The following is a 25,637-nucleotide window of genomic DNA, read 5'->3' on the forward strand; positions in this document are numbered from 1 at the left end:
TTGCATGACCAGCCATGGTTTGTTAAATTCCACTTTATTGGGGGTTTGTCTTTTTTAAAAATGTTTTAACTCTTTTAACCTGCTGTTTTATTCTTTTACCGTGTTGTTCACCGCTCTGAAATCTTCTGATGTGGAGCGGTATATAAATATTGTAAATAAATAAATAGCTCACTTTTAAATGTATAATTTACAGTTGTTAAAGATACATTTTATAATCAAAGAAGATGGTTTGACCGAGGTTAATTTGATTTTTCATGGTAATATAGCACAAGTATGGTATACTAAAAGTTTGTTTGGAAAATATTGATAGAAATGAATGTGTTACATGGCAGAATTTGCATAAAGTAGTTGGTAAAGTAAGGACTTGTTATATGTTTGTAAGTTTAAAAAATTATAATCCCTGCATTTAGAAAACTAGCATGTCAGGGTGAAGGTTAGAACCTTGTATGGAGCAGTGTTCAGTTTTGTGAACTGTGCAATTTGAAGCCCTGATACAGGTTGAGTAGCTTCAGTGGTAACTGAGCCACAGAGCCCTCCTTCATTTGTGTATGCGAATTGTGGAATGTATACAGTGATTTTGAAAGATGATCTTGTGCTGTTTTTGTAGGCTGGTTTGGTGGCTTGCTATTTACTGCAGATTGGGGTAGGTTTTTTTTAAACAAAGTTCTAGGAAAGAATTTGCTTTTTCATTATTAATATTTCTTAATATTTCTCTGGAATTTGTTTCAAATGATAAGTAGTATATAAATTGTTGTTGTTCAGTCGTTCAGTCGTGTCCGACTCTTCGTGACCCCATGGACCATAGCACGCCAGGCCTTCCTGTCCTGCGCTCTCTCCCGGAGCGTGCTCAAGTTCATATTCATTGCATCCGTGATGCTACCTAGCCATCTCATCCTCTGCCGTCCCCTTCTCCTTTTGCCTTCAGTCTTTCCCAGCATCAGGGTCTTTTCCAGGGAGTTTTCTCTTCGCATTAGGTGGCCAAAATATTGGAGCTTCAGCTTCATTATCTGTCCTTCCAATGAGCACTCAGGGTTGATTTCCTTTAGGATGGACTGATTTGACCTCCTTGCAGTCCAGGGGACTCGTAAGAGTCTTCTCCAGCACCACAGTTCGAAAGCATCAATTCTTCGGCGCTCAGCCTTCCTTATAGTCCAGCTCTCACAGCCATACATTACCACTGGGAAAACCATAGCTTTGATTAGACGGACCTTTGTCGGCAAGGTGATGTCTCTGCTTCTTACTATGCTGTCTAGGTTGGCCACAGCTTTCCTCCCAAGGAGCAAGCGTCTTTTAATTTCATGGCTACAGTCACCGTCTGCGGTGATCTTGGAGCCCAAGAAAGTAAAATCTGTCACTGCTTCCATTTCTTCCCCTTCTATATGCCAGGAAGTGATGGGGCCAGATGCCATGATCTTAGTTTTTTTAATGTTGAGTTTCAAACCAGCTTTTGCACTCTCCTCTTTCACCCTCAACAAGAGGCTCTTGAGATCCTCTTCGCTTTCTGCCATTAGGGTGGTATCGTCTGCATATCGGAGGTTGTTGATAATTCTCCCAGCAATCTTAATTCCGACCTCTGATTCATCCAACCCGGCATTTCTCATGATGTACTCTGCATATAAGTTAAATAAGCAGGGTGACAATATGCAGCCTTGTCGTACTCCTTTCCCAATTTTGAACCAATCGGTTGTTCCATGTCTGGTTCTTACTGTTGCTTCTTGACCCTCGTACAGGTTTCTCAGGAGACAGGTAAGGTGGTCTGGTACTCCCATCACTTTAAGAATTTGCCACAGTTTGTTGTGATCCACACAATCAAAGGGTTTAGCGTAGTCAATGAAGCAGAAATAGACGTTTTTCTGGAATTCTCTTGCTTTCTCCATGATGCAGCGAATGTTGGCGATTTGATCTCTAGTTCCTCTGCCTCTTCTAAACCCAGCTTGTAGTATATAAATATTGCCAATTAATTAGCATGTTTGAAATAGCAGTTGCAGATGTTTTATCAGTAAAATTTCAGATCTTATTTAAGTTACTTTAACTTACTTTCATTTTACATTGTTTGTTTCAGAAGCTGTCCTCTATAGTTTTATCAAGTTTTATTTCACACATGTTCCGCCCATGCGTTAATTACTATTTTTTACACTGTTGTTTTAATGTGAAAAAAACAGTAATTTAAAACATATTTTTTCATAGGACTGAACCTATGAAAAATAAGTTTACACTGGTATGAATAAAACACATTTATAATGATTAAGAAATGACCATTTGGGGTGTTCTTGTAGCCACTATGATGTAGCGCTGAGCTTAGACCGGGGGGCCCAGGGCAGTATTCTGTTCGACCGTAGCGCTAACATAGATTATGTCGCGCTAATGCAAGTGACCTCAAAACCAGTAGCATTTGCCGGTGCGGCAGATTTCTGGTGAGACCTGTCACAGCAGCAAATGTTATTGGCCTTGTACTGCCTTATGTTATTGGCTTACGCTAGTACAACATAATTTGCATTAGCGTTAGTGTCAAATAGGATACTGCCCCTGGTTTTAAATCTCCAGTGCTATTAAGCTGATTGGATGACTTTGAACCAGTCACACACTCTGCCTGACTTACCTCTCAGGGGTGTTGTGAGGATAAGGTGTGGGGAGACCATGTATGCCACCCTGAGCTCCTTGGATAAAAGGCAGAGTAAAAATACATTAATGAAATTGTCTGATAAATGGCATTTGTTTTTATTTTACTTTTTTACAAACACTGTTTTTTTCCCTTGCCGCTTCCATCCCAAATCATATTTCTAATTAAATAAAATCCTGTCTTCTGGAAATGGTGTTTGGCTAAACAAGGGGCTGTTGGGAAGAGGATATTGTATCATGGGAACGTGGGCCATGGGTTTGGGGAGATACGTGTTTTAGACCGGGAAGACACGAGGAAGGGTTATTTTCATTATTAGACATATGTTTTGTTGTTTATTCGGTCAGTCGCTTCCGACTCTTCGTGACTTCATGGACCAGCCCACGCCAGAGCTTCCTGTCGGCCGTCGCCACCCCCAGCTCCCCCAAGGTTGAGTCCCTCACCTCCAGAATATCATCCATCCATCTTGCCCTTGGTCGGCCCCTCTTCCTTTTGCCTTCCACTTTCCCTAGCATCAGCATCTTCTCCAGGGTGTCCTGTCTTCTCATTATGTGGCCAAAGTACTTCAGTTTTGCCTTTAATATCCTTCCCTCAAGTGAGCAGTCTGGCTTTATTTCCTGGAGTATGGACTGGTTTGATCTTCTTGCAGTCCAAGGCACTCTCACAATTTTCCTCCAGCACCACAGTTCAAAAGCATCTATCTTCCTTTGCTCAGCTTTCCTTATGGTCCAGCTCTCGCAGGCATAGGTTACTATGGGGAATACCATTGCTTTAACTATGCGGACCTTTGTTGTCAGTGTGATGTCTCTGCTCTTCACTATTTTATCAAGATTTGTCATTGCTGCCCTCCCAAGAAGTAAACGTCTTCTGATTTCCTGGGTGCAGTCAGCATCTGCAGTAATCTTTGTGCCTAGAAAGACAAAGTCTGTCACTGCCTCCACGTTTTCTCCCTCTATTTGCCAGTTATCAATCAAGCTGGTTGCCATAATCTTGGTTTTTTTGAGGTTTAACTGCAACCCAGCTTTTGCACTTTCTTCTTCCACCTTCGTCATGAGGGTCCTCAGCTCCTCCTCGCTTTCAGCCATCAAAGTGGTATCATCTGCATATCTGAGATTGTTAATGTTTCTTCCAGCGATTTTAACTCCAGCCATGGATTCATCAAGCCCAGCACGTTGCTTGATGTGTTCTGCAAACAGGTTGAATAGGTAGGGTGAGAATATACAACCCTGCCATACTCCTTTCCTAATCTTAAACCAGTCCGTTGTTCCGTGGTCTGTTCTTACCGTTGCTACTTGGTCGTTACACAGATTCCTCAGGAGGCAGATAAGATGACTTGGTATCCCCGTACCACCAAGAACTTCTCACAATTTGTTATGATCCACACAGTCAAAGGCTTTAGAATAGTCCATAAAACAGAAATAGATGTTTTTCTGAAACTCCCTGGCTTTCTCCATTATCCAGCAGATATTGGCAATTGCTGGAGTCTACCTTGCAAGATCTGGAGCATTACCTTACTGGCATGTGAAATGAGTGCCACTGTTCGATAGTTGGAACATTCTTTGGTGCTTCCCTTTTTTGGTATGGGGATATAAGTTGATCTTTTCCAATCTGTTGGCCATTCTTGTGTTTTCCAAATTTGCTGGCATATGGCATGCATCACCTTGACAGCACCATCTTGCAAGATTTTAAACAGTTCAGCTGGGATACCGTCATCTCCTGCTGCCTTGTTATTAGCAATGCTTCTTAAGGCCCATTCAGCCTCACTCTTCAGGATGTCTGGCTCTAGCTCATTGACCACACCGTCAAATCTATCCCTGATATTATTATTATCCTTCCTATACAGATCTTCCGTATATTCTTGCCACCTTTTCTTGATCTCAGACATATGTATTAAAGTATAAATAAAGACCTCTATTAAAGTATGTCTATCCTTAGTTAAAGATTCTTGAGGCAGATAACGGCTTAGAGATATTTTAAATATCGTCAGTAGTATATAAGGGCACAATCCTATGTGTGTTTAGACAGAAAAACGTCCTACAATTCCCAGCATGCCCCAACCAGCCCTGCTGGATGGGGCATGCTGGGAGTTGTAGGACTTTTTTTTTCTGTCTAGACATGCATAGGATTATGCCCTAAATCTATTAAATAAATAATACCAAAAATAATATAAATATTTTAAAATACCAGTATTAGAAATTTTTTTAACCTAAGTTTAAAACCGAATAAAAGAGACACGTCCACCACTTGGATTAAACTTAGTTTCATTAAAGGCTAGAGAATGAAAAGGCCATCAGCTGCCACTTAGAGTAGGATGATTTCGTTGGGGTTACGTTAGTGTTGTAGGAAGTGCCTGATGAAGGGTGGCAGATTGCAGGAATGCTTATGGGTGCTTATGCAGGGGCAGGAGGGAAGAAAAGTACAGCCCCACCCTGCACATCTTACAAGCCTGGAATGACACAGGCTGGGTAAAGTTGCCAGATTTTGAATCAGCACTTGTAGACATCTGTAGGAATCTGCAGGCAAAGCTTTGTATGGCATGTAGATGAACACCATCTCTGTGCCATAAAAAGCTTCAACTGCTGAATTCTGCAGATCAAAACCTCTCTTAAAGGCACAAGGCCAGGCCAGGCCAGGCCAGGACATTGTGGTTTTTCCTTTCGTCGGGTATATTGGAAGCTTCCTTACACTGAGTCAGTCCATCTAGCCCAGTATTGTTGACACTGACTGGCAGCAGCTGTCCAGGATTTCAAGCAGGATTTTTTTCAGCCATACTTAGAGAGGCCAGGGATTGAACCTTGGACCGTCTGCATGCAAAGCAGGGACTCTGACGCTGAGCTACGGTCAGTGCCTTTGCCACCTAATGCGAAGAAAAAACTCTCTGGAAAAGACCCTGATGCTGGGAAAGACTGAAGGCAAAAGGAGAAGGGGACGGCAGAGGATGAGATGGCTAGGTAGCATCACCGATGCAATGAATATGGACTTGAGCACGCTCCGGGAGAGAGCGGAGGACAGGAAGGCCTGGCGTGCTATGGTCCATGGGGTCACGAAGAGTCGGACACGACTGAACGACAAACTGAGCCTATGGGCTGTAGGATCACAGGGGAAAGGGTTTGGAGGGAAAGTTGCTTAAGTGGGGAACTGGCAGAGTTGTGGCTCCTGGAAGATAAAATCAGCTGCCAAGCAGACAAAGGATTAGGGCTAATTGAAGCAAGGCAGAAAAGGCAGGCATCCCCATGAACACTGCTGCCAGATTTCAAGTGCCTGCCTATGTGATACTGTTGAGTTTAGATCAAATGCCCCAGAGCTCTTTACCCAACACTAGGGCTCTCTACCAATCTAACTTGTTACATAAAAGATCTTTATTTTAGTGATGAAAAGCACTAATAATATTTAGAGTATTATTACTATTATTAACTTTTTTATATTGCCCAATAGCCAAAGAGCTCTGGCTGGTTAACAACAGATTAAAACCTTAAAATACAACATAAATCCCTAACACAGTATTGGGTATCTATCACAGAAGGGGTCCTTCCTTTTAAACAAGCCTTTAAACCCTCCTTTAACCCTCTTTCACTGGCATCCATCCTTCACTTCTCTCTGCCACCAGCTTCAGGGTTGTTTCTCCTGTCTCCCCGCTGGATATGTCTTACCTGTCTACCTAAAACATTTCTGCCCGACCTTTCCATCTTTACAAAGGCACAAGCCAGCTTGCAGCAATAAAAGCAATACACTGCAAAACATAATGAAAACAGAAGTGGGCAACTTCTGGCTCTTCAGATGTTTTGGCCTGCAACTCCCATCAGTCTTAGCCAGCATGGTCAATGGTGAGGGATCCTGGGAGTTGTAGGCTAAAACATCTGGAGGGCTATGAGTTGCCCAGTCCGGTAATTCAAGAAGAGCATTGTGAAGGCAGCAGCGAAAGGTTATGCAACAAAACCAGAGAGCAAAATGCTCTCTGAAATGAGGTGGTAACATGGGAAGCTGCTTTGTACCAGGTCAGACTATTTATCCATCTAAACCCAGTATTACCTATTCTGACAGTCAGTAGAAAAGCCTATCCTACCACCCACCACCTGTTCCTTTTACCTGGATATTGGGGATTGAACTGGGACCTTCTACCTCCTTGGCATGTGCTCTGCTGCTGAGCTTCAATCTCTGTGCTGTCTGATCTCCAGTATCTCCTCTTTGAACCTTATGCAGGCATCTAGTTCTTGCCTCCCCTTTGCCCCCTGCACCATCTCTAGTTCAGTCTGCCTATGCGCTTGCTTCCTGGCTCAGAGTCACTCTCCATTCCACCTCTGGATTGATTCTTTGGTACAGAGTAGGTGTCTGTACCCCTTCATGGATCACTGCCTTGTTGTGGCGAAGGGGCTTGCGTAACTCAGTGAAGCCATCAGCTATGCCGTGCAGGGCCACCCAAGACGGACAGGTCATGGCAGAGAGTTCTGACAAAATGTGGTCCGCTGGAGAAGGAAATGGCAACCCACTCCAGTATTCTTGCCAAGAAAACCCCATGGAACGTATCACAAGGCTAAAAGATATGACGCCGGAAGATGAGCCCCTCAGGTCGGAAGGTGTCCAATATGCTACTGGGGAAGAGCAGAGGGTATTTCCAAGTAGCAGAAAGAGTGAAGCGGCTGGGCCAAACCCGAAAGGACACTCAGCTGTGGATGTGTCTGGTGGTGAAAAGAAAATCGGATGCTGTAAAGAACAATATTGTTTAGGAACCTGGAATGTCAGATCAATGAATCAAGGTAAACTAGAGGTGGTCAAACATGAGATGGCAAGATTGAACATCGACATTTTGGGAATCAGCGAACTAAAATGGACAGGCATGGGCGAATTTAATGCAGGTGACCATCATATCTACTATTGTGGGCAAGAATCCCTTAGAAGAAATGGAGTAGCACTCATAGTCAACAAAAGGGTGGGAAAAGCAGTACTGGGGTACAATCTTAAAAATGATAGAATGATTGGAGATCTCAAGGGAACGTTTTGTGCAAAGACGGGCATGATAAAGGACAAAGAAGGCAGGGACCTCACAGAAGCAGATGAGATTAAGAAGAGGTGGCAAGAATACACAGAAGAACTATACAGGAAAGATCTGAATGTCCCTGATAGCCATGATAGTGCGGTCACTGAACTTGAGCCGGACATCCTAGAGAGTGAAGTCAAGTGGGCCTTAGGAAGCATTAGTAACAACAAAGCTAGCGGAGATGACAGTATTCCAGCCGAGCTATTTAAAATCCTAAAAGATGATGCTGTTAAAGTGCTGCATTCAATATGCCAACAAATCTGGAACACTCAACAGTGGCCACAAGACTGGAAAAGATCAGTTTACATTCCAATTCCAAAGAAGGGCAACGCCAAAGAGTGTTCAAACTACCGCACAATTGCGCTCATTTCACATGCCAGCAAGGTGATGCTCAAAATCCTACAAGCTAGGCTTCAGCAGTATGCGAACCGAGAACTACCGGAAGTACAAGCTGGGTTTAGAAGAGGCAGAGGAACTAGAGATCAAATCGCCAACATTCGCTGCATCATGGAGAAAGCAAGAGAATTCCAGAAAAACGTCTATTTCTGCTTCATTGACTACGCTAAAGCCTTTGATTGTGTGGATCACAACAAACTGTGGCAAATTCTTAAAGTGATGGGAGTACCAGACCACCTTACCTGTCTCCTGAGAAACCTGTACGAGGGTCAAGAAGCAACAGTAAGAACCAGACATGGAACAACCGATTGGTTCAAAATTGGGAAAGGAGTACGACAAGGCTGCATATTGTCACCCTGCTTATTTAACTTATATGCAGAGTACATCATGAGAAATGCCGGGTTGGATGAATCAGAGGTCGGAATTAAGATTGCTGGGAGAATTATCAACAACCTCCGATATGCAGACGATACCACCCTAATGGCAGAAAGCGAAGAGGATCTCAAGAGCCTCTTGTTGAGGGTGAAAGAGGAGAGTGCAAAAGCTGGTTTGAAACTCAACATTAAAAAAACTAAGATCATGGCATCTGGCCCCATCACTTCCTGGCATATAGAAGGGGAAGAAATGGAAGCAGTGACAGATTTTACTTTCTTGGGCTCCAAGATCACCGCAGACGGTGACTGTAGCCATGAAATTAAAAGACGCTTGCTCCTTGGGAGGAAAGCTATGGCCAACCTAGACAGCATAGTAAGAAGCAGAGACATCACCTTGCCGACAAAGGTCCGTGTAATCAAAGCTATGGTTTTCCCAGTAGTAATGTATGGCTGTGAGAGCTGGACTATAAGGAAGGCTGAGCGCCGAAGAATTGATGCTTTCGAACTGTGGTGCTGGAGAAGACTCTTACGAGTGCCCTGGACTGCAAGGAGGTCAAATCAGTCCATCCTAAAGGAAATCAACCCTGAGTGCTCATTGGAAGGACAGATACTGAAGCTGAAGCTGAAATATTTTGGCCACCTAATGCGAAGAGAAAACTCTCTGGAAAAGACCCTGATGCTGGGAAAGACTGAAGGCAAAAGGAGAAGGGAACGGCAGAGGATGAGATGGCTAGATAGCATCACGGATGCAATGAATATGAACTTGAGCACGCTCCGGGAGAGAGCGGAGGACAGGAAGGCCTGGCGTGCTATGGTCCATGGGGTCACGAAGAGTCGGACACGACTGAACAACTGAACAACAACAACAAGGTGTCTGTCTTCTGCCTGGATTCCATGCCCGCTGTCCTCAGCTCACCCTTGGTCTCATCTGTGCCTTTGGAGCAGATCGCTCAGCTGCCGATCTCCGATTTACCCAGATTGTGCGTTGCTGTTCTTCCTCCATCTCAGCACTGATTCTGCAACCACAAATGCCTGTAGGCAGTTAATGGAGGCCGCCTGCCATTTGGGTTGTGACACTTGGTGCCAATGCAAGGGTTGGTGCTTGGACCTCACTGCAGCGTCAAGGAGATCATTTGCTCCCTTCTCCTGGCCTGACCTTATAAGTAAGTTTGGTCCTGCACCCTCAGCGTAGGCTGGCTGGTTGAATGAGATTTTTCACAATGAATTTCCAAAGCAGTGAACAATATAAAATGGCAACAATCAAGTAATAAAATATCAGAATGGTTAAAACACCAAGCAATAAACAAACCACAGAAGGAGAGGGCGGAAAAGTGTGTTAGTTGACTGAGCTTCCAACAGCATAACTGAGAAATAAGATCTTAACCTCCTTCTGGAAGGAGGATGGAGGGGGAGCCAAAAGGGCCCCCCATGGGAGAGCATTCTAAAGTTCTGGGTCTACAGCAGAGAAGGCCCTGGGCTTCAGAGGCCAACCTGACCTCTGTGTTAATTGGCCAGAGGTAGTTGCACGGCACATACATGTGCGCACAGATGCACGCACCTCTTTGGTTGTTGTTTGTTTAAAGAAACCATTTTTAACATGAATGTGCAGAATTGGGTGGCCATCTGCTCTTCTGGTTTATGAATTAGAAAGAGCCTATGGCTGCCATTCTGTTTCAATAAGCAGTCATTGGCAAGTCTCCCATTAGCTGTGGACAATCAAGCATGGCAACATGTATTTTGCTGTACTAAAGCAAATGCCTTTGTCCCTTCCGTCCATGCTAATTTATCATCTGATGGCTGTTAGAAGACCTAGTAAATACTGTCTTGTGCTGAATTTAAGCAAAAATGTAAAACTGTTGCCCAAAGTGTATTTCTGTTTCAGTGATGGATTTTTAAAATTTTTCTTTCAGAATTTGCTGAAAAAAGGGGGTCACACAGAAATAGAGCTTCTGCATTTCTGTAAGACAAGCCACGTGGAAACAGACAGACTGATGGTCATCATTAGAAATGAGGACATATTTCCACACATACATGAAGTACGTGCAGAAGTATCTTTCTCTCATCACAGAAGATAATTCCAGATCTTAAAATCCTGGGGAATGGGTTTCTCCTCCTCCCTCTAATGTTGCCCCTCTCTGGGGCATTATCTATAGAAGTACCTCCATGGTGTACAGAAGTAGTTAAGAGAACCAGTGTGGTGTAGTTGATTAGAGTGTTGGACTGGGACCCCGGAGATCCGGGTTCTAGTCCTCACTCGGCCGTGAAGCTCCCTGGGTGACTTTGGGGTGTATTCACTGACTCTCAGCCTAACTTACCTCACAGGGTTGTTGTGAGGATAAAATGAAGAAGAGGAGGCTCAGGTAAGCCACTTTGTACTCCTTGGAGGAAAAGAGGGATAGGAATGTAATGAATAAGTAGGGATCAGGACAATATTTTAATGCAGACTTTCCCAACCTGGTACCTTCCAGATGTATTGAACTACAACTCCCAGCATCCCACAGCCAGTTGTGGAGTTGTACTCCACAGTATGTACTCTGGGAGTTATACTCCAACACATCTGGAGGGAACCAGTTTAAAGGAGGACTGTTGTAATGTATTAATTAAAGTTATGCAGTCTGTCACTGAGCTGATCAACACTTGCTTAGGTGGCTTTTAAAAGGGACTAGACATCCATGGAAGAGAATAGGGCTATCCATAGCAATTGGACTTGATCATGAAATGGAACCTCCATGTACAGGCCCAGTGTACCTTTCCATACCAGTTGCTGGGGGATAAATAACAGAGATCTGTTGCTTTTATGTCCTGCTTGTGGACTTTTTAGAGACATCTGGCTGAGCATTGAGGTAAAGAAGATAGGGGACTAGGTAGATCTTGGACTATCTGCCAGCTTGCTTTTGATGGTCTTATGTCCCCTTCCTGTTGCAGATGGTTAAATCTGAATCTTAGGTTCTCACTATAGGCTGAAAGCTGCATCAATTAGCCAAATAAATTAATACATCACAATATTAATGTGCCAGTGTTAGGGGCTGGCGGGGGCAGGTGTGCACACAGTCATCTGGAGGGGCCAGATGCAAACAGCTTTGTCCAAGACCAGTTTCCAGGGATGGCAGTCAACGGGGCCAGTAGCAGGTCATATGGTCCAAAGGAGGGAAGTGGCCAAATCCTGAGAGCAGCAGCAAAAGGGCCAGCAGCAGGAGATGTAGCCCAGGCCAGGCAGGCAGGTTTCCAGCAGAGAGTCTCTAGAGCAGGAGTGGGGAATCTTTCCTGTGAAGGCCACTGTCCCATGGGAAAAGCCAGTCCTCTGCTGCTGATGGTGGGTGGAGCGAGAGCCCAAAGTGGGTGGGGTTTCTAGCCTTATAGGATTGGCTAGCTCTCTCTCTCTCTCTCTCTCTGCCCCACCCCATCCCTACCTCTCTTGCACGTGCACAGACGAGGTGGAAGAGGAAGTGATTCCCAGAGAGGCCGGTCTGGGGAGCACAAGTTGCCGTGAAGCACCTGGAGAGCCAGATAATGCTGGGGGCCAGATGAAAATAAGCTGAGGGCTGCAGATTCACCTCCCCCAGCTTTAGAACCACTAGTTCGACTGACAACTGGAGGCAGGGCATCTACAAGGGACCATCATTGGCCTCTCTGACCACCTGCTCCAGCTGAGAGCTAGCCCTCTGCTTGAGAGCTCTGGGGGCACAAGGGAGTAATAAGGCAGTAATAAGGTAGGGGTGCAGAACCTCAGGCCCAGGGTCCAAATCCAGCACACCAGGGGCCAAATCTGGCTCTGGGGTTCCCCAGATGGCCACACCCTTTTAGCCTGGCCCCACCCCCTTCCCCTCCAGCTACCAATTGTTTGGTGGTTTCCTGGCTTTTGTGCAGTTCTTCCCCATTCCAAAAGGTCAAAATGCTTCTCCTAAGGCTGAGTTCCTGGCCGTCAGAGCTTTCAGCTAAAACATGCTAGTATTTTTGGCCCTGCTCCCTTTACTTTTGGCCCCACCCACCACTGCAATGGGCCCCCCAAAAGTTTCTCCAAAATGGAATTTTGCCCTTGGACTGAGTTTCTGCACCCCTGGACTAGGGAGTGGGCCCTGTTGGCGAATGCCCTGGCTTCAACACCCTGGCAGGATACATCCAGTCCTTAACGCTGAGCTAGTTTTGGACACCATGAAAGTAACTGATGTAGGGACAGATATGGTGGAGAAGGCCAAATATTTTGTTCACCTTCTTCTGTCCTAATTCCATCCTCATTTGTAAGTTATGTCCAAGGCAGTATGCATGCCACAGTTCTGTTGTTCTGAAAAGGCATCAGATGTGATATTGGGTGCAGAATTCAGCTTGTGGGTCATCTCAAACCTTAGCTTTTACTTAAAAAAACAACAAACAAGTTTCTAGCCCCTGTGGCTGTGAAGGTGCGCTTGCTCAGATGTCAGAAACCAGTGATAAAGATTTCCAGTGCTGGGGGTGGGGCTTCAGTTCCCTGGTTAGCACCCCACAGAGAATAAAACTGGGATAAATTCTGCAGGACAGTAGAAATTGCAGAAGATGTTCTGCAGCTTTGCTCAGTTACACAGGTTGCGGAGTTCAGCTCCTCATGGCCCTGCATGAAGATTTTAAATAATGGGCTCAAGTGACAGGAAGCCAGATTCCAGCTCAACATCAGAAAAAACTTCCTGTTAGAGCAATACAACAATGGAACCCATTACCTAGGGAGGTGGTGGGCTCTCCCACACTGGAGGCATTCAAGACGAGGCTGGACAGCCGTCTGTCAGGGATGCTTTGGCTTGAATTCCTGCATTGAGCAGGGGGTTGGACTTGATGGTCTTATAGGCCCCTTCCAACCCTACTATTCTATGGTTCTGTGAAATGTGAGGAGGGTGTTTTTTTAAGCCCTGGTTTATATCTGTTGTGGATGGAATTTCTCAGGTCCTTTTGTGCCTTCCTCTCCAAGTCTGAGGAGGAACAGTCCTCCTTATGGTGCATGTGGTACCACTCCCTGGTGTTTGTTGCCATGCTGCCTGCAAGCCATGCTTAGCCCATCCTAGGCAATCCTAACAGATTGAGAGATGCTACACGTGAGAAACTTTTGTGTCTTGAACAGATCCCTTCCTTGCTGAGGCTAAAGCACTTTCCCAGTGTGACGTTCGCTGGAGTGGACAGCCCTGAGGACATCCTGGATCGCAGCTATCAGGAGCTGTTCCACAGCGGAGGCTTTGTGGTGACTGACGACACGGTGCTTGAGACAATGACCCCAGGTGAGCCGCTGTATCTTTTTTGCCCACAGGCCGACCTACAGACACGCAAAAAGCACAGCCCGCTGGGGGCTCTATATTGCTGTGGGCTGCAAGGTGGAAATCCCGCAATTCCATTCTTTGCCAATATTAACAGAACAAAGCCTGCCTGCACATAAAATAGCATGTCAGGGAAAATCTGCCCAGTCGTATTAAATATTTGTCTTCCACTGGAAGCTGTGCCCAATGTACAACCGTTATGCATTCGATGCCTTTTGTTATTCTGTTGGACGAAAGGAAGGGAACTGTTTCAGATCACCCCTTTTCTCATAGAGGCCAATGCCAGAGAGATCTTGACTTATTCAGATTTTTGAAATGCAAACTTTCAGTTCAACAGTATTGTTAACCTCTGATTGTTACGCCTGATTTAGGGTAAATGACATAATGTAGAGCTGGTGGCCTGTAGTGTTTCAAAGTGCAAGCTGTGAGCTCAGTCCCAGGCTTCAGCACACTGGGTCACTTAAGACAAGCTGGACTTCCTCAGCCTACCCCCCCCCCCCACACACACACCGTTCTGATGTAATGGCGGCATTCAGCAGTGTTTCTTGGATTAATTAAACCCATGGTTCTTGGGTTAACTTGGGGTTATTTAACCCACAAACAACCTCTGGTGCCCAGGTTTGGGTGTCACAGTAACAACCTACAAATGCAGCATTCATAGGTTGTTGCTAGAAATTGGAATTAGTGCATGCACAGCATGTATCCCCACAATTCATGGGCTAAATAATTCCATGGGGTGGGGGTTAATTAACCTACAAATTGTCACTGAACACGACCATTATGTCCAAACAAGGTTACAGACATGCACACACGCATAGAAATATGGGAAGACTAGGCCTAGCCAACTTAACAGGGTGGTTGTAAATCTGACTAGGGCGAGCGTAATCTTTGGCAGCTGCTCTTTCAAGACCCTCCTGGCCCCTCGAGGTGGCAGCTCCGCCGGCTTTGCTTGCCCCTCGCCTTGAGGGGTGATCAGAGGCTTTGGGAGACGCTACTTCAAAGCACTTGCGCCACCTTGAGGCAGTGGCTGCTGATGGAGCGGGCTCCCTCCCCGTCCTCCAAGAGGTGAGCGCTTCGGGGAGAGGGCAGAGTCTCGGCGGGCTGAATTTGGCCCACAGACCAGAGATATACTCCCCATTCCTGTTGTATGTGAAATGCTTTGAGCACTATTTATGTTGTACATTTATCAGCCACTTTTCTGCCACTGCTCTTGAGACAGTTCACCATTTAAAATAGCGGCTTACAATGCAACAGACATTACCTAAAAGCAAATTGGAAGGAAGTTAGCAAAATTTTAAGTACCAGCTCTTTCATTCTCTTGTATAATGAAGTTAGATAACAACCAGGTGGCACGGTCTCTCCAGGCGACCGTTCTAGCAGGAGAGTAGCCCAGTAGTTCCGAGCAAGCTGATGGAGGGGACCTCGCTTCCTGCCTCTGCCTGACCCGACCGGGAAGACTGCTGATGGAGGCCATTCTGAGATGGGAGGAGCCACACGGCCCCCAGTCCTGCAAGACCGGCAGAGGGAGCCCCACCAGAAGCCACACGGGGCAACTCCCCGCAGCAAGGGTCCTGTGGCAGACACAAAGCACGAGTCGTAATGATCCGGGCTGCCGAGGTGCGTCTTGTGCCAGCCCAGGACCACTGCACTTGGTGGTCTTTGCGGCTGCCTGACGCCGATGCTCTTTCCACAGGGGAACTGAAGGAAATGGTCACAACCCTGGAGAAGCTCAACGGTTACGGGCGGTGGAAGTGGCTGCTTCACTACCGGGAGACGAAGAAGCTGAGAGGGGATGCCAGGTGAGGACTGACTGCAGCTTACCTTGAGCCCCTGTCAGATGCCCGAGGCTTTTGGTTTTAGCCGTTGGTTCCTGGCCCCAAGCACTTTGTCCCAATTCACGGAAAGCCCCCCTTCCCCCAGCAGCGACCAGTGACTACTGCAGCCTGCCTCTCTGCCAACCCAGAAGGCAGCCAGACCCTTCCGCAGGCACCAGGAGCCTGCAGTGCCTTTGGGGTGATCTTTGGTAGACACACATTAGGGCAGTCCTGAGACCCAATGTGGCTTAGTGGTTCGTGTGCTGGACTGGGGCTCGGGAGATCCGGGCTCTGGTCCCCACTCGGCCAAGAAGCGGCCTGGGTGACTGTGGGCCAGTCGCTGACTCTCGGCCCAGCCTGCCTCACAGGGTTGTGAAATGGAGAGGAGGGTCGCATACCCCACCTTGGGTTCCTTGGAGGAAAAGCAGGATGTACCTGTAATGAACTGACTTTGCTTAATCCACGTGCTCTGAAGATGGAGTGCTCTGACATTTCCTAAGTCTCGCCAACTCCTGCTGGCAAGGCGGCGGGAGCAGCTTCCAGTTTTTTTAACGTATTTCCCTCCCTTTAGACCAGCTCCAGCGTCGGTCTAAATGTTCCCCTGCATTGGGGGTGTGGTGAGAGGCTAGGACACCTTTGGATCGTTTAGAGCTCTGTTGTCAGAAGGGGGAGAGGCACAGATCTGCCTGCGAGGGAGGGGGTTCCGAGACTGGAGTTCATCTCTCTGTATCCAGCCTCAAGGGGGATTTCCAGTCTGTCCTATGGTCCCTGGGACACTTGCCCACCTGTACATTGAGGGAGCAGTCCTATGCCTCCTTTGACAGAATAAAGTCCTGTAACTCCCAGCATGCCCAGGCTGGGGAATACTGGCAGCTGTGGGGCTTTTTTTCTAAGCAGGCATAGGATTGCGCCTGACGTTATTTCCTTCAATGTAGAAGTAATTTATTTCTATATTAACAGATCACGTTCACAGCCGTTACAGTCCTTGAGACAACGAACAATAAAGCCACATGAAAACTGAAATTAAAGTAATTGGAATGATCAAATAAATTGGTTGTGGCTGCAGAAGCACGTACTGGGGATGTGTGATGTTCAGTTCCCCCCTTCCATTTAGATGGCCCAACTGCTGCTGTTTCCTTGCTTCACAGGGCACACAGGAAGGCCGGTGGAAATGCCCCCCCCCCCCCCGGTGTGTTTCAGAACAGGGCCTTGCAGTGCCAGATGCTGATCTTCCCTCGTGGGCGGGGTCTCCCCCTGATCATTGATGGCACAGCAGCACTGCCTTAGTGCGTTGTGCCCCTGCTTTTGCAAAGCCGCTGTGCCTGCTTGCCTGGAGGTGGCTTCTTACTCACCCCAGGCAACCAAGGTATGGTGTGTTCATCACCCTTCTTCTCAGCTCTGTTGTGTCTGTTGGCTATACTCACCCTCAATGAGGCTCCACAGGTATGTGTCTCAAATGGGCTCCCAGGAAGCAAGGCCTTACCTCCTACACCACCAGGCTCTGGTCCCAGTGCAAGCCTGGTAGACATAAGCTCTGTGGTTCAAGGATGCCATCTAGGCTGCAGTCCCAGCCTGCCTGAGGATCCAGTCAGCTGATCCTCAGGGGCCAATCCTTGTCCACCAGGCCCTATGAAGCCCTCGACTCCAGAGCTTGCGCCTCAGTCTGAGCACTTTGTCTCTGCTGTGGGGATGCTGGCGAAGCACCTTTTCCTCAAGTGCTGCTTTGGATCTTGTTTGCTGTGTTTGGGGCCATGTGCCTGCTGCTGCCCAACTTGGACCAACAGCCAGTTCCCCCTGGTCCTGAAAGCCTGGAGCCCTGACCCTTTGCCTTGGATCTGTCCACCATGTTCCTGACTAAATGAGAAGTATCTGATTCAGCTACATTTCATCCTATGCACCCATAGGAACATGAAGAAATGATGTGCAAAATATGGTGGCATGTGGGGAGGATTGCATCCATGTCACTTAATGCGATTTCAGTAGCACAGGCAGCTATTCCTGCTGGGCAGGATCTGTCTTACGTATCAGAGATGTGCCTTTGAGTATTGCGTATCTCAAAGCCATTGAGGACTGGCTTGACTTTTTCTTTTCCTGTAGAGTGGATCCTGCTGCTCATGCCAAGAAATCGCTCCTGCAATCCTGCCAGGGGGCAAATATCACTGAAGCCCTTCACTACCACCAATGCGACTCCAGGTCCTGCCTGAGAGATGAGCGTTTGCATTGCTTGTTGATCTTGCAGGTTCAGCATATCAGTGAGAGGTTTGCCGTGTTTCTCACAGGTAGGAAGCCCACTTGGGCTTTTTCTTCTTGTCACACCCTTAGGTTTAGGTGTGCCGCATCCTGGCTGGACTTTCAGCTCTGATGCAGTTCCTTCCCCCTCCCTCAAAACCAGGGGAAGGGCATAGGAAGCAACCATGTGAATAAAGAGACTCGCATAAGCAGCATTTGCAAGTGTTACTAGTGTGATGTGGGTCCACATCATGTAGGGTGGGGCTTTTATCTGCATCAGACCAACACCTCAACCTTTTGAAAAATCTTCAGGGGGTTAGAGTATTCTTGAGCTGGGGAGCAGCCACCAAGAACATCATGCACCAAGAATATAGATCTTATTAAGGGGGTGGAAATGGCTCCCTGGACCCCCCAAAGCTACCCACTCCTTTAGACTGTCACCCAGTTGTCCTGAGCCACCTTGTATTTAACATTGTCAGCAGTAACCCCTCATTCTCATACTCCCATTGCAGGAAAGTCCAGCACCAGCCAAGAGGCCTTGGAAAACAAAGGGATCCTAGAGCTGGATGTAAATACTTTTATTGCAACAGCCCAAGATATGATGACACCATTTAGAAGTGGCTATTGGTAAGGAAAATCATGGGGTCCCTGGGTGTGTGTATGGTGCAGGGAGGTAAAATGGAGAAACTGGGTGTCTGAGAGCATCTGGAAAGGTTTTTTTCATGCATGAGGGAGACATGCAGAGTTTGGGAGGTGGGTGCTGCTCATTCTGTCTGCTGTTTTTGAGGAATGTTGCTTGTATGAGCCAGTGTAGCATCGTGCCAGAGACTGAGCTGCAGATCAGAAGTCTCCCGTTCGAACCTCACCTTTGCTATAAACTCACTAGGGGGCTAAAGCAAGCTTCTCCCTGCAATTGCAATATGTGGATGATAAAATACTGGCCTCCCTTACAGGCTTGTGTGTGTGGATTGCTTTGAAGCCTTGAAAACATCAAATAGGAAATATCCTGATTATTCATGCCCAAAAGGTGCCATCTTGTGGCCTGTAAGAGATCTGTTTCCCCCTCAATTCTTCCTACCTCTTCTGCTTTCCTACTCTCCAGGTGCTTTACTGCTTTTAACCATTCTGTTTGGCTGCCTCCCAAGAGCTCAGGATGCCACATGTGGGCTCCCCACACTTCCTGTTTGAGTCTCACAACAGCTGTGTATCTGAGAGCTTCAGCTAAGAGAGAGGGACTGGGCTGAGCTCGCCCACTGACCTCACGGATGAAGGGGCAGCTCAGCCCAGGCCACCTCCACAACTCCTGGCTGTGGCTATTTGGAAACAAGAGCGCCTGTGTGCACCTATAAAACTGGTCCTGGATTATCTTGAGGCGAGATTGTGAGGGGAGGTGGAAGTCCCCATCTTTAGGCTTAAGCTGAAATGGAAAAGGTGTCTGGAGAATTTAAGAAGAGACCATGCCTAGCCTAGGATGATCTGAAGAAACAGCTGCAAGGCACACTTGCACAAAGGAGCGATGGCTGCTCTCCCTTTGGAAACATCAAAAGCCAATAGGGATTGAGATCTCTCCCTGGCCCAGGCAGTCCCTACCCAGGCTATAGCTGTTTCAGCTAGCGGGTGAGGTGCACATGTATGGGGGAGGAGGCAGCATAGGCTGCTGCACATCCTTGACCATTAAGAAATGCTTTCAGTGAAATGGAAAGTGGTCAGACCAAATCATATTGGGCTAAAAACCCTTGCTAGGCTATTATTGGGAACTAATTTCAGCTATTCTAGTTGAGTACAATTCTGAGAAACATGCTATGGAGACTAGAGTTCAGAGGAAACGCCTTCTGGAATGGCAGAATTTCTCACTCTTACTGCTCTAGAGGAGAAGCGGACAAGTTGTGGTCCTCCATATGTTTTGGCCTACAAGTTGCCCACCCTTTCTCTAGAAGGCAGCATGCTATTGAAACAAGGTGCGTGGGGTATTTTTTCACCTCTCCTTCCAGACCTGTAGCAGTTAAATGTTCAGGTTTTTTTTCTTTTTGCAGCTTTGGAATACCTTGAGTGATCCTAACAGTGGCTGATTTCCCTTTATTTCAGATAACCAAGATGGATGCCTTTCTGTCCCTTTTAAAACAGAGCAACCCTCTTTTGTTTTCCTTCTTAAAATCCCTGGAGACACATGATCGCCAGTTTCCGGACATGCACAATAAAAGTTGCACATGCAGCCACAATGGAATATATATATTTTAATTTCCACTCCTCCTTTCTTGAATAGAACGGTAGCCGTTTTATTTAAGAACTACAGAGAAGACTTCTCTTTATTTAACCACAATGTGGAACCTCATAAGGAAAATGTATTTTAATGTTATCGATTGTCTTGACTAGAAGAAAGCATTTAAGTATCTGATTGTGAAGCTAAATAGAACCATTATAGGAAATAAGCCTGTTTACTTGAAAGTTTAGAAGTCAGTCTATTTAAGCCAGTTTTTCAGACATGGTACATAATGGGCTCAATCCAGCTGGAAGTTTTCCTGCTCAAGCTCCATTCCTATGCTTTTGCACAGCTCCCATTCGTTTTAGCGGAGCTCCTGAAGGATGATTCCCAGGTGGATTGTGACTGGTGTACTTGAATCTCAAGCATCTTAGGGTCTGGAAGTTTTTTGTACATCAAAACAGACATTTGATGTTACTGTGCAATGAACGTTACCTTTCAAGTTTTTCTTTTGCTGATGGGTATTATTAACTAGTAACGAATAGAACTTTCCCCCCCTTGTAGATAGCATGGTTTGAATTCTGGAATTAGGCTTCCTTCCTTTTGAGTCTATTTATGGTATTGCAGTAAAGGGTTTCACTAAATTACAGCACTAATAAAAGTAAACCTTGTAAGATACCTTGTGTATCTCTTTGGAGACTTTTTTGTAACTAATCTTTATAAATAAAGCTGACTAAAAATGTTAGCCTGACTTGGTGTAAACAGTCAAATTCTTCAGGATGGTGGAAACACCTGCGGACTCCAAAACCAGGTGAATGGGCAGCAAAATGGCAAATGTGCTAGAGTGTAAGTGTAAAGTGATGCACATTGGGGTAAAAAACAAAACAAAAAACACTTCAACTTTACCTGTACACTGATGGAGTCAGGGCTGGCTTTGACTAACATTAGCTAGATACATCGTCTTCCCTGAGTCCCTGAGTTAAGGTTTTAATCAATAATAGGTTATGCCTCTTTCTGATGGGAATAGAAGGCGCCAGACTAGGGAAGGCTGGGTTAGGGTAAATGGGGTGGGTTGTAAGTTCAAATAAATATGTATGTTGCCCCATAGAACAGTTAAATAGTAAGGCCTGTAAATTCACCACTTCCAATGTTGCTAGTATGCATGTTTAAACCAGAATCACTTTCCCTCCCTTAATCTGGCACCCCAAACCACCACCCTAATGCTGGCTTTTCCCATTACACCAAGAGGAGGCTGGGTACTTCTTTAAAGCCTCAATACTGGGTAGGGGAGGAGACAGGAATGGGTGTGCGCACATGTGTGGGAGAGTGACCCCGACTTTGCACCCCCCCCCACGTATGTGTGTGGGTGTGAGAGAGAGAGAGAGTGGGGGGGGATGTTCACTAGCCCTGCTATAGAGAGTCAAGCTTGATCATCTTTCCAGTGCTCTTGCTGGGCTTGAGCCAATCCTAGGACCCCACTAAACCATCCAGTGCATAGTAGCGATAGGCCCTATTTACAAAACACAAACACTTAGATCAGCGTGAGCTGGTGATCCATGCATACCGCACAGCTAGACTAACCCCCATTCATTTGCATATTTAGCCTTACTCGTGTTTCCTTTGCCCCATTGGCAGAATTTTTTTAAGGGCAGGGGCCCCTTATTTTGGGATGTTAAAAAAAGCCCCAAACACTGGTGGTGCTATAATGCACCCAGTACTTTTTGCTTGGCATCTGAAGCTGGTACTCCAGCTGCCTGTCTACACCAAAGGCAACCTCTGCAGATTACCTGTTAGCCTAATTAACAACTTTTTATCTCCCCAGCCCTTGCCTAAAGCTGTTGCCGTTTTGTAAGATGCACATCCCTGCCCTCCCACAGTTCGAGTTGGAAAGAAAAGCTTGGACTTCCATTATCCAAGAGAGACTTCAAGGGTTACATAAAACATTTAGGAAACACCTTGCCTTGCTTCAGTGCTAGCATGCCGAGTGTCCTAGCTTGAGCCATAGGACCTTGACTGGAGAACAGTCCAGTGTTTGCCTGCCAGGCAAGTGTGATTCTTGCAGAAGACAAGACATTCTGTTTTAATCATATACAGCTCTGAACACTGACCTCCAAAAGAGGAACTTCAATTACTGAAGAACTCGACTGCATAAACTGGTTTCAGAGGGAACTATGACAAATCTCTTCACAGAAGCCTCAACTCCTATGCTAACCTACTGTTTCCAGACTTCTTTGAAAAGAGATAATGGCAGCCAATTTGCTCTCTCCTGGTATAAAACTGGCAGCATACATGCATCCTTAAAATGTGTTCAGGCTGCTAAGAGGATGTCTAGAAAGGAAGCATAACAACACAGGAGCGCGTTGGATTACGGAGTGGTATCGGCAAAAACAGCTATAAATTTCACATTAAAACAGCCAAGTTAGAATAGAACAGGGGTCCACAACCTTTTTGGGTTGGTGAGCACATCTGAAATTTTGAGAGTGCCATGTGTCCTCGCAAAACTTCTGCCATCAGGATGGCTGGTAGACTGGGCTTGCATATTCATAAAATGGGTGCCACAGTGGACATAGCTGGTCACCAAACACTCCCTTCACAGAAGGCACACTGGTGAGACTAATGGAAAAATTACTTGACCTAGAACCTAAATACAAAGGGGGGAGGCGCTGAGCTCTAAAACGCAAAACTATTCTCGCTCCCAAGTAAGAGGGCTTTTTTAAGTTAAAAAGTATATTAAGAGGTTCTGTGGGCACACTGCTGCCCATGAGTCCCATGTCTGAGATCCCAAGAATAGGGCATTAAGTATATATTAATAGGTATGGCAGCAGGACAGTGAAAATAAAGACAAGGGAGGAGTTCTACATGCTACTGCCTAGGTATTCAGAAGTGTTAGTTTCTGTAGTTTTAGAAGCTCATACTGCAGGACATATCATGGAGTAATGATGGCTGGGAACCATCTGTATCAAAGGGGGGGGGGAAGCAATCCCTTGCAAGTGGTTTTCAAAACAGCATGGAAAAAGCATCACACAAATAAACTTAAGACACTGGCCTGCTCAAGCTCATGACAGCTTATACTATGCTGGGGGTGGGATGCGCTTACAGTTGGGGGACGTGCTGGAAGAGGCACAATCCTAATAATCTCTCTGCTCACTTGCAAAGGCTCCATCTCTGTTGAAGTTGAAAAACCTAGAAACCAACCAACAGTGCTTTTCACCAGCCCTAATTATCCCCCCGCCCCAGATTCTTTCAGGCATTAGAAGCTCTGTCCCCCCACAGCTGAAAGTGTACTAGGAGAGGGGCGAAGCATGCATACTTCAGCTCCCATTCCCCCAGTGTAGATGCCCATACAGAACACAAGACAGCCCCCCCGCCCGCTCTTGAGGAGACACTCACTCGCCCAGCACTGAGCCTCAGTCTACCTCTGTGTGAGCAGGGAGCAACGCACCCGAGGGCAGAGCTCAGCACAACGTCGTGACTGATATAGGGGGAGGCTCTCAATTCTTTTATCTTCTCCCCTCCCCCTCCATGCCACACACACAATTATTCATACGCACCTGATTCGCTTGGCGTGCAATCCTGAAACAACCGTCCTGGCATACCTGGAAGGCCTGAACATTGCTGGACCCAAGGCTGAGCTGGACGGATGTATGGGCAGTACATGGCTTCCTTGTTCTAGTTCTTCCACCGCCCCATTAGCATCAGGGGCAGCCGCAGTGAGAACCAGGCCCCGGGTGCTGTGCGACCGCACCTCTACATCCCCTTTAGCATGCCCGACTGACCTTTGCGCATACTCAAGGCTCAAAATGCAGTATTCAGGCCAGCTGTTAGCTTTGCGCCTTCCTCTGGCACAGTGCAGTGTGGCTCACTCGCACGAGTCATCTGAAGCTGTGAAAACACCTTTCCTGCGGCGCAGCTGCTCTCTGCTTCTAGTAGGCTGGTGCCTGCCTTGCACAGGCCGATAATTGGGACACAGATGCTGCCAACATAGGAAGGCCAGCTTGGGGGCCCTTCCAACTGTTACTTTATAAGAAGTACCACAGCGCCGCTGATTCCTGCACTGCATATGCTGGTGCGATGTGCTAGTATTGCTAAAGTGGAGAGGTCGAGGCATTAGCAAGCGGTACGAGGCAGCTCCACATGCAGAGAACTTCCCCTGCCTGTACTGACTTCCAAAAGGGGGCGCTCCCACAAGTATACCAGCTTGCCTTGCTCTCTGCTCTTGGTCATGAGGTTTCTGCCATTCACAAGCAGCTTTTGCATATACTGGAGGGGTGGGGGGAGAGGAAGTGGTGACGATTTCCCTGGAACCTCCACCAGATATTGCCACAACAGCGGTTAGGTGGCAAGGCCCTCTTCCATATTCTTTGCCCACTTGGAGATTCTGCCAAGGGGCAGGAGGCGGCCACAATTCATGAGTACTCAAAAGCCCACAGGGAGAGACAGGATCTCTAGACCATCTCCTCTAGAGAATCAACTTGAACTCTTGGGCTAAAGTCTACTACAGCCAATGAATGCGCTAGCACCAGCACCCTTCCCATCTACAGCCATGCAAGCAGACCAGGAGGATTAAGAGTGAATCAGACCACAGCGTGGAACTTGTTTCCAGAAGTTGGCTTTACTTGGCAGTACAGAAGTCATCTGGAGCCTTTCCCAGACAGAACCCCAGGCTCCGCCAAATCAATACTGCAGTGCAGCTTGGTCCACCCGAGAAGCCAGACGAGGTACAGAAAAAAAAGAAGAGAAAATACTTGCACACACCTTGCCTGCTTCAGAGTGTCGTTCTCGCACCAAGTTTTTTTTAATTAGTATCGCTTTTAAAACACAAAGCCTTGCGGCACAGTTGTGTCCTAACAGATGTAAACGGTTTGAGAGGCTTTTAGTAGGGAGGCTTAGGGAAGAGGAGAGCACTCGGTAAAAACCCTGCCACATGGCTACAGTTGCTGTGGGCTTTGGCCATAATGCAGCTCACTATGAAGTTAAGACCAGATGGGAAGAGGCTGCCTGGGATGAGCCGCCCCCCCCCCCCCCCGATGGAGGGGGCATGGTTTGAAGTCAAAAGATGTATGGGGGTGCACCTGTCACTTTCACTGAATCACAAACCCACAGAGGGCTACAAGGTTTCAGATAAAGGTGACATATATCTTATGGGGTTTTTTGGCTTGTGCCCTCCACAGCTGGGTCAGCAAGAGAAATTTAATGTCTTGTTATCCTTAAGCCAAATTAGCAACAGTCAGAAGTCAAGAGTGTCAGTATCTGCCAATTTTGACACAGCAACCTTGTTTAGAGAATAATTAATGCATGATTATATCCAAAGAGGGGAGGAGCATTTTACCAGTGCAGGACTCTTTCAATCTCAGAGATACGATTACAAAAAGCAGGCCTTACAATATTGAACTTCATACGGTGCTCACTTAAGTTCCTTTGTGCATCAACACCGACAGCAGCCAATTCAGATCGAACTTGAGACGTGAAAGCGCCGCTACTGCTGCTCCTCCTCTCCATAGATATCATTCTTCTTCCGTTTCATCTCTTCAAAGTCGAACTCTGATCCCATCATCCTCTTGTAAATATCTTTGATGTCATCACACGTCGTCTCAAAATGGGTGGTTGCATCATAGGTGCGGGAAATAAAGATCTGGAAAAATTACACGCCGAGGGGTTTACTTCCAAAACTCACCCTTCCCATCCAGTCAGAAAGA

At 46.7% G+C, this 25,637-nt stretch overlaps 2 protein-coding genes across 4 annotated transcripts in view; one reads left to right on the forward strand and one right to left on the reverse strand.

The window, feature by feature from the left end:
- Positions 1 to 20,686, forward strand: part of TASOR2 (transcription activation suppressor family member 2) — a 65,126-nt gene extending 44,440 nt beyond the window's left edge. For 2 of the 3 annotated variants that reach the window (XM_084809003.1, XM_084809005.1), the window contains exons 15-19: positions 10,333 to 10,458; positions 13,509 to 13,662; positions 15,392 to 15,497; positions 17,610 to 17,791; positions 18,254 to 18,458. In XM_084809003.1, coding sequence (XP_084665129.1) covers positions 10,333 to 10,458; positions 13,509 to 13,662; positions 15,392 to 15,497; positions 17,610 to 17,791; positions 18,254 to 18,372 — 687 coding nt within the window. In that variant the 3' untranslated portion in view covers positions 18,373 to 18,458. Of the gene's footprint in view, positions 1 to 10,332; positions 10,459 to 13,508; positions 13,663 to 15,391; positions 15,498 to 17,609; positions 17,792 to 18,253; positions 18,459 to 19,826 lie in introns of those variants that run through there. The other variant, XM_084809004.1, reaches the window with a different exon arrangement.
- A 3,847-nt stretch (positions 20,687 to 24,533) lies between these two features.
- The window catches only part of GDI2 (GDP dissociation inhibitor 2), a 35,745-nt gene continuing 34,641 nt past the window's right edge, over positions 24,534 to 25,637 (reverse strand). The window contains exon 11 of the mRNA XM_084809006.1: positions 24,534 to 25,573. Within this exon, the coding sequence (XP_084665132.1) occupies positions 25,418 to 25,573 (156 nt within the window). The 3' untranslated portion in view covers positions 24,534 to 25,417. The remainder of the gene's footprint in view (positions 25,574 to 25,637) is intronic.

Source organism: Heloderma suspectum, chromosome 7 (genome assembly GCF_057233095.1).
Source record: "Heloderma suspectum isolate Gila_16-S chromosome 7, 16-S_ref, whole genome shotgun sequence".
Taxonomy (NCBI): domain Eukaryota; kingdom Metazoa; phylum Chordata; class Lepidosauria; order Squamata; family Helodermatidae; genus Heloderma; species Heloderma suspectum.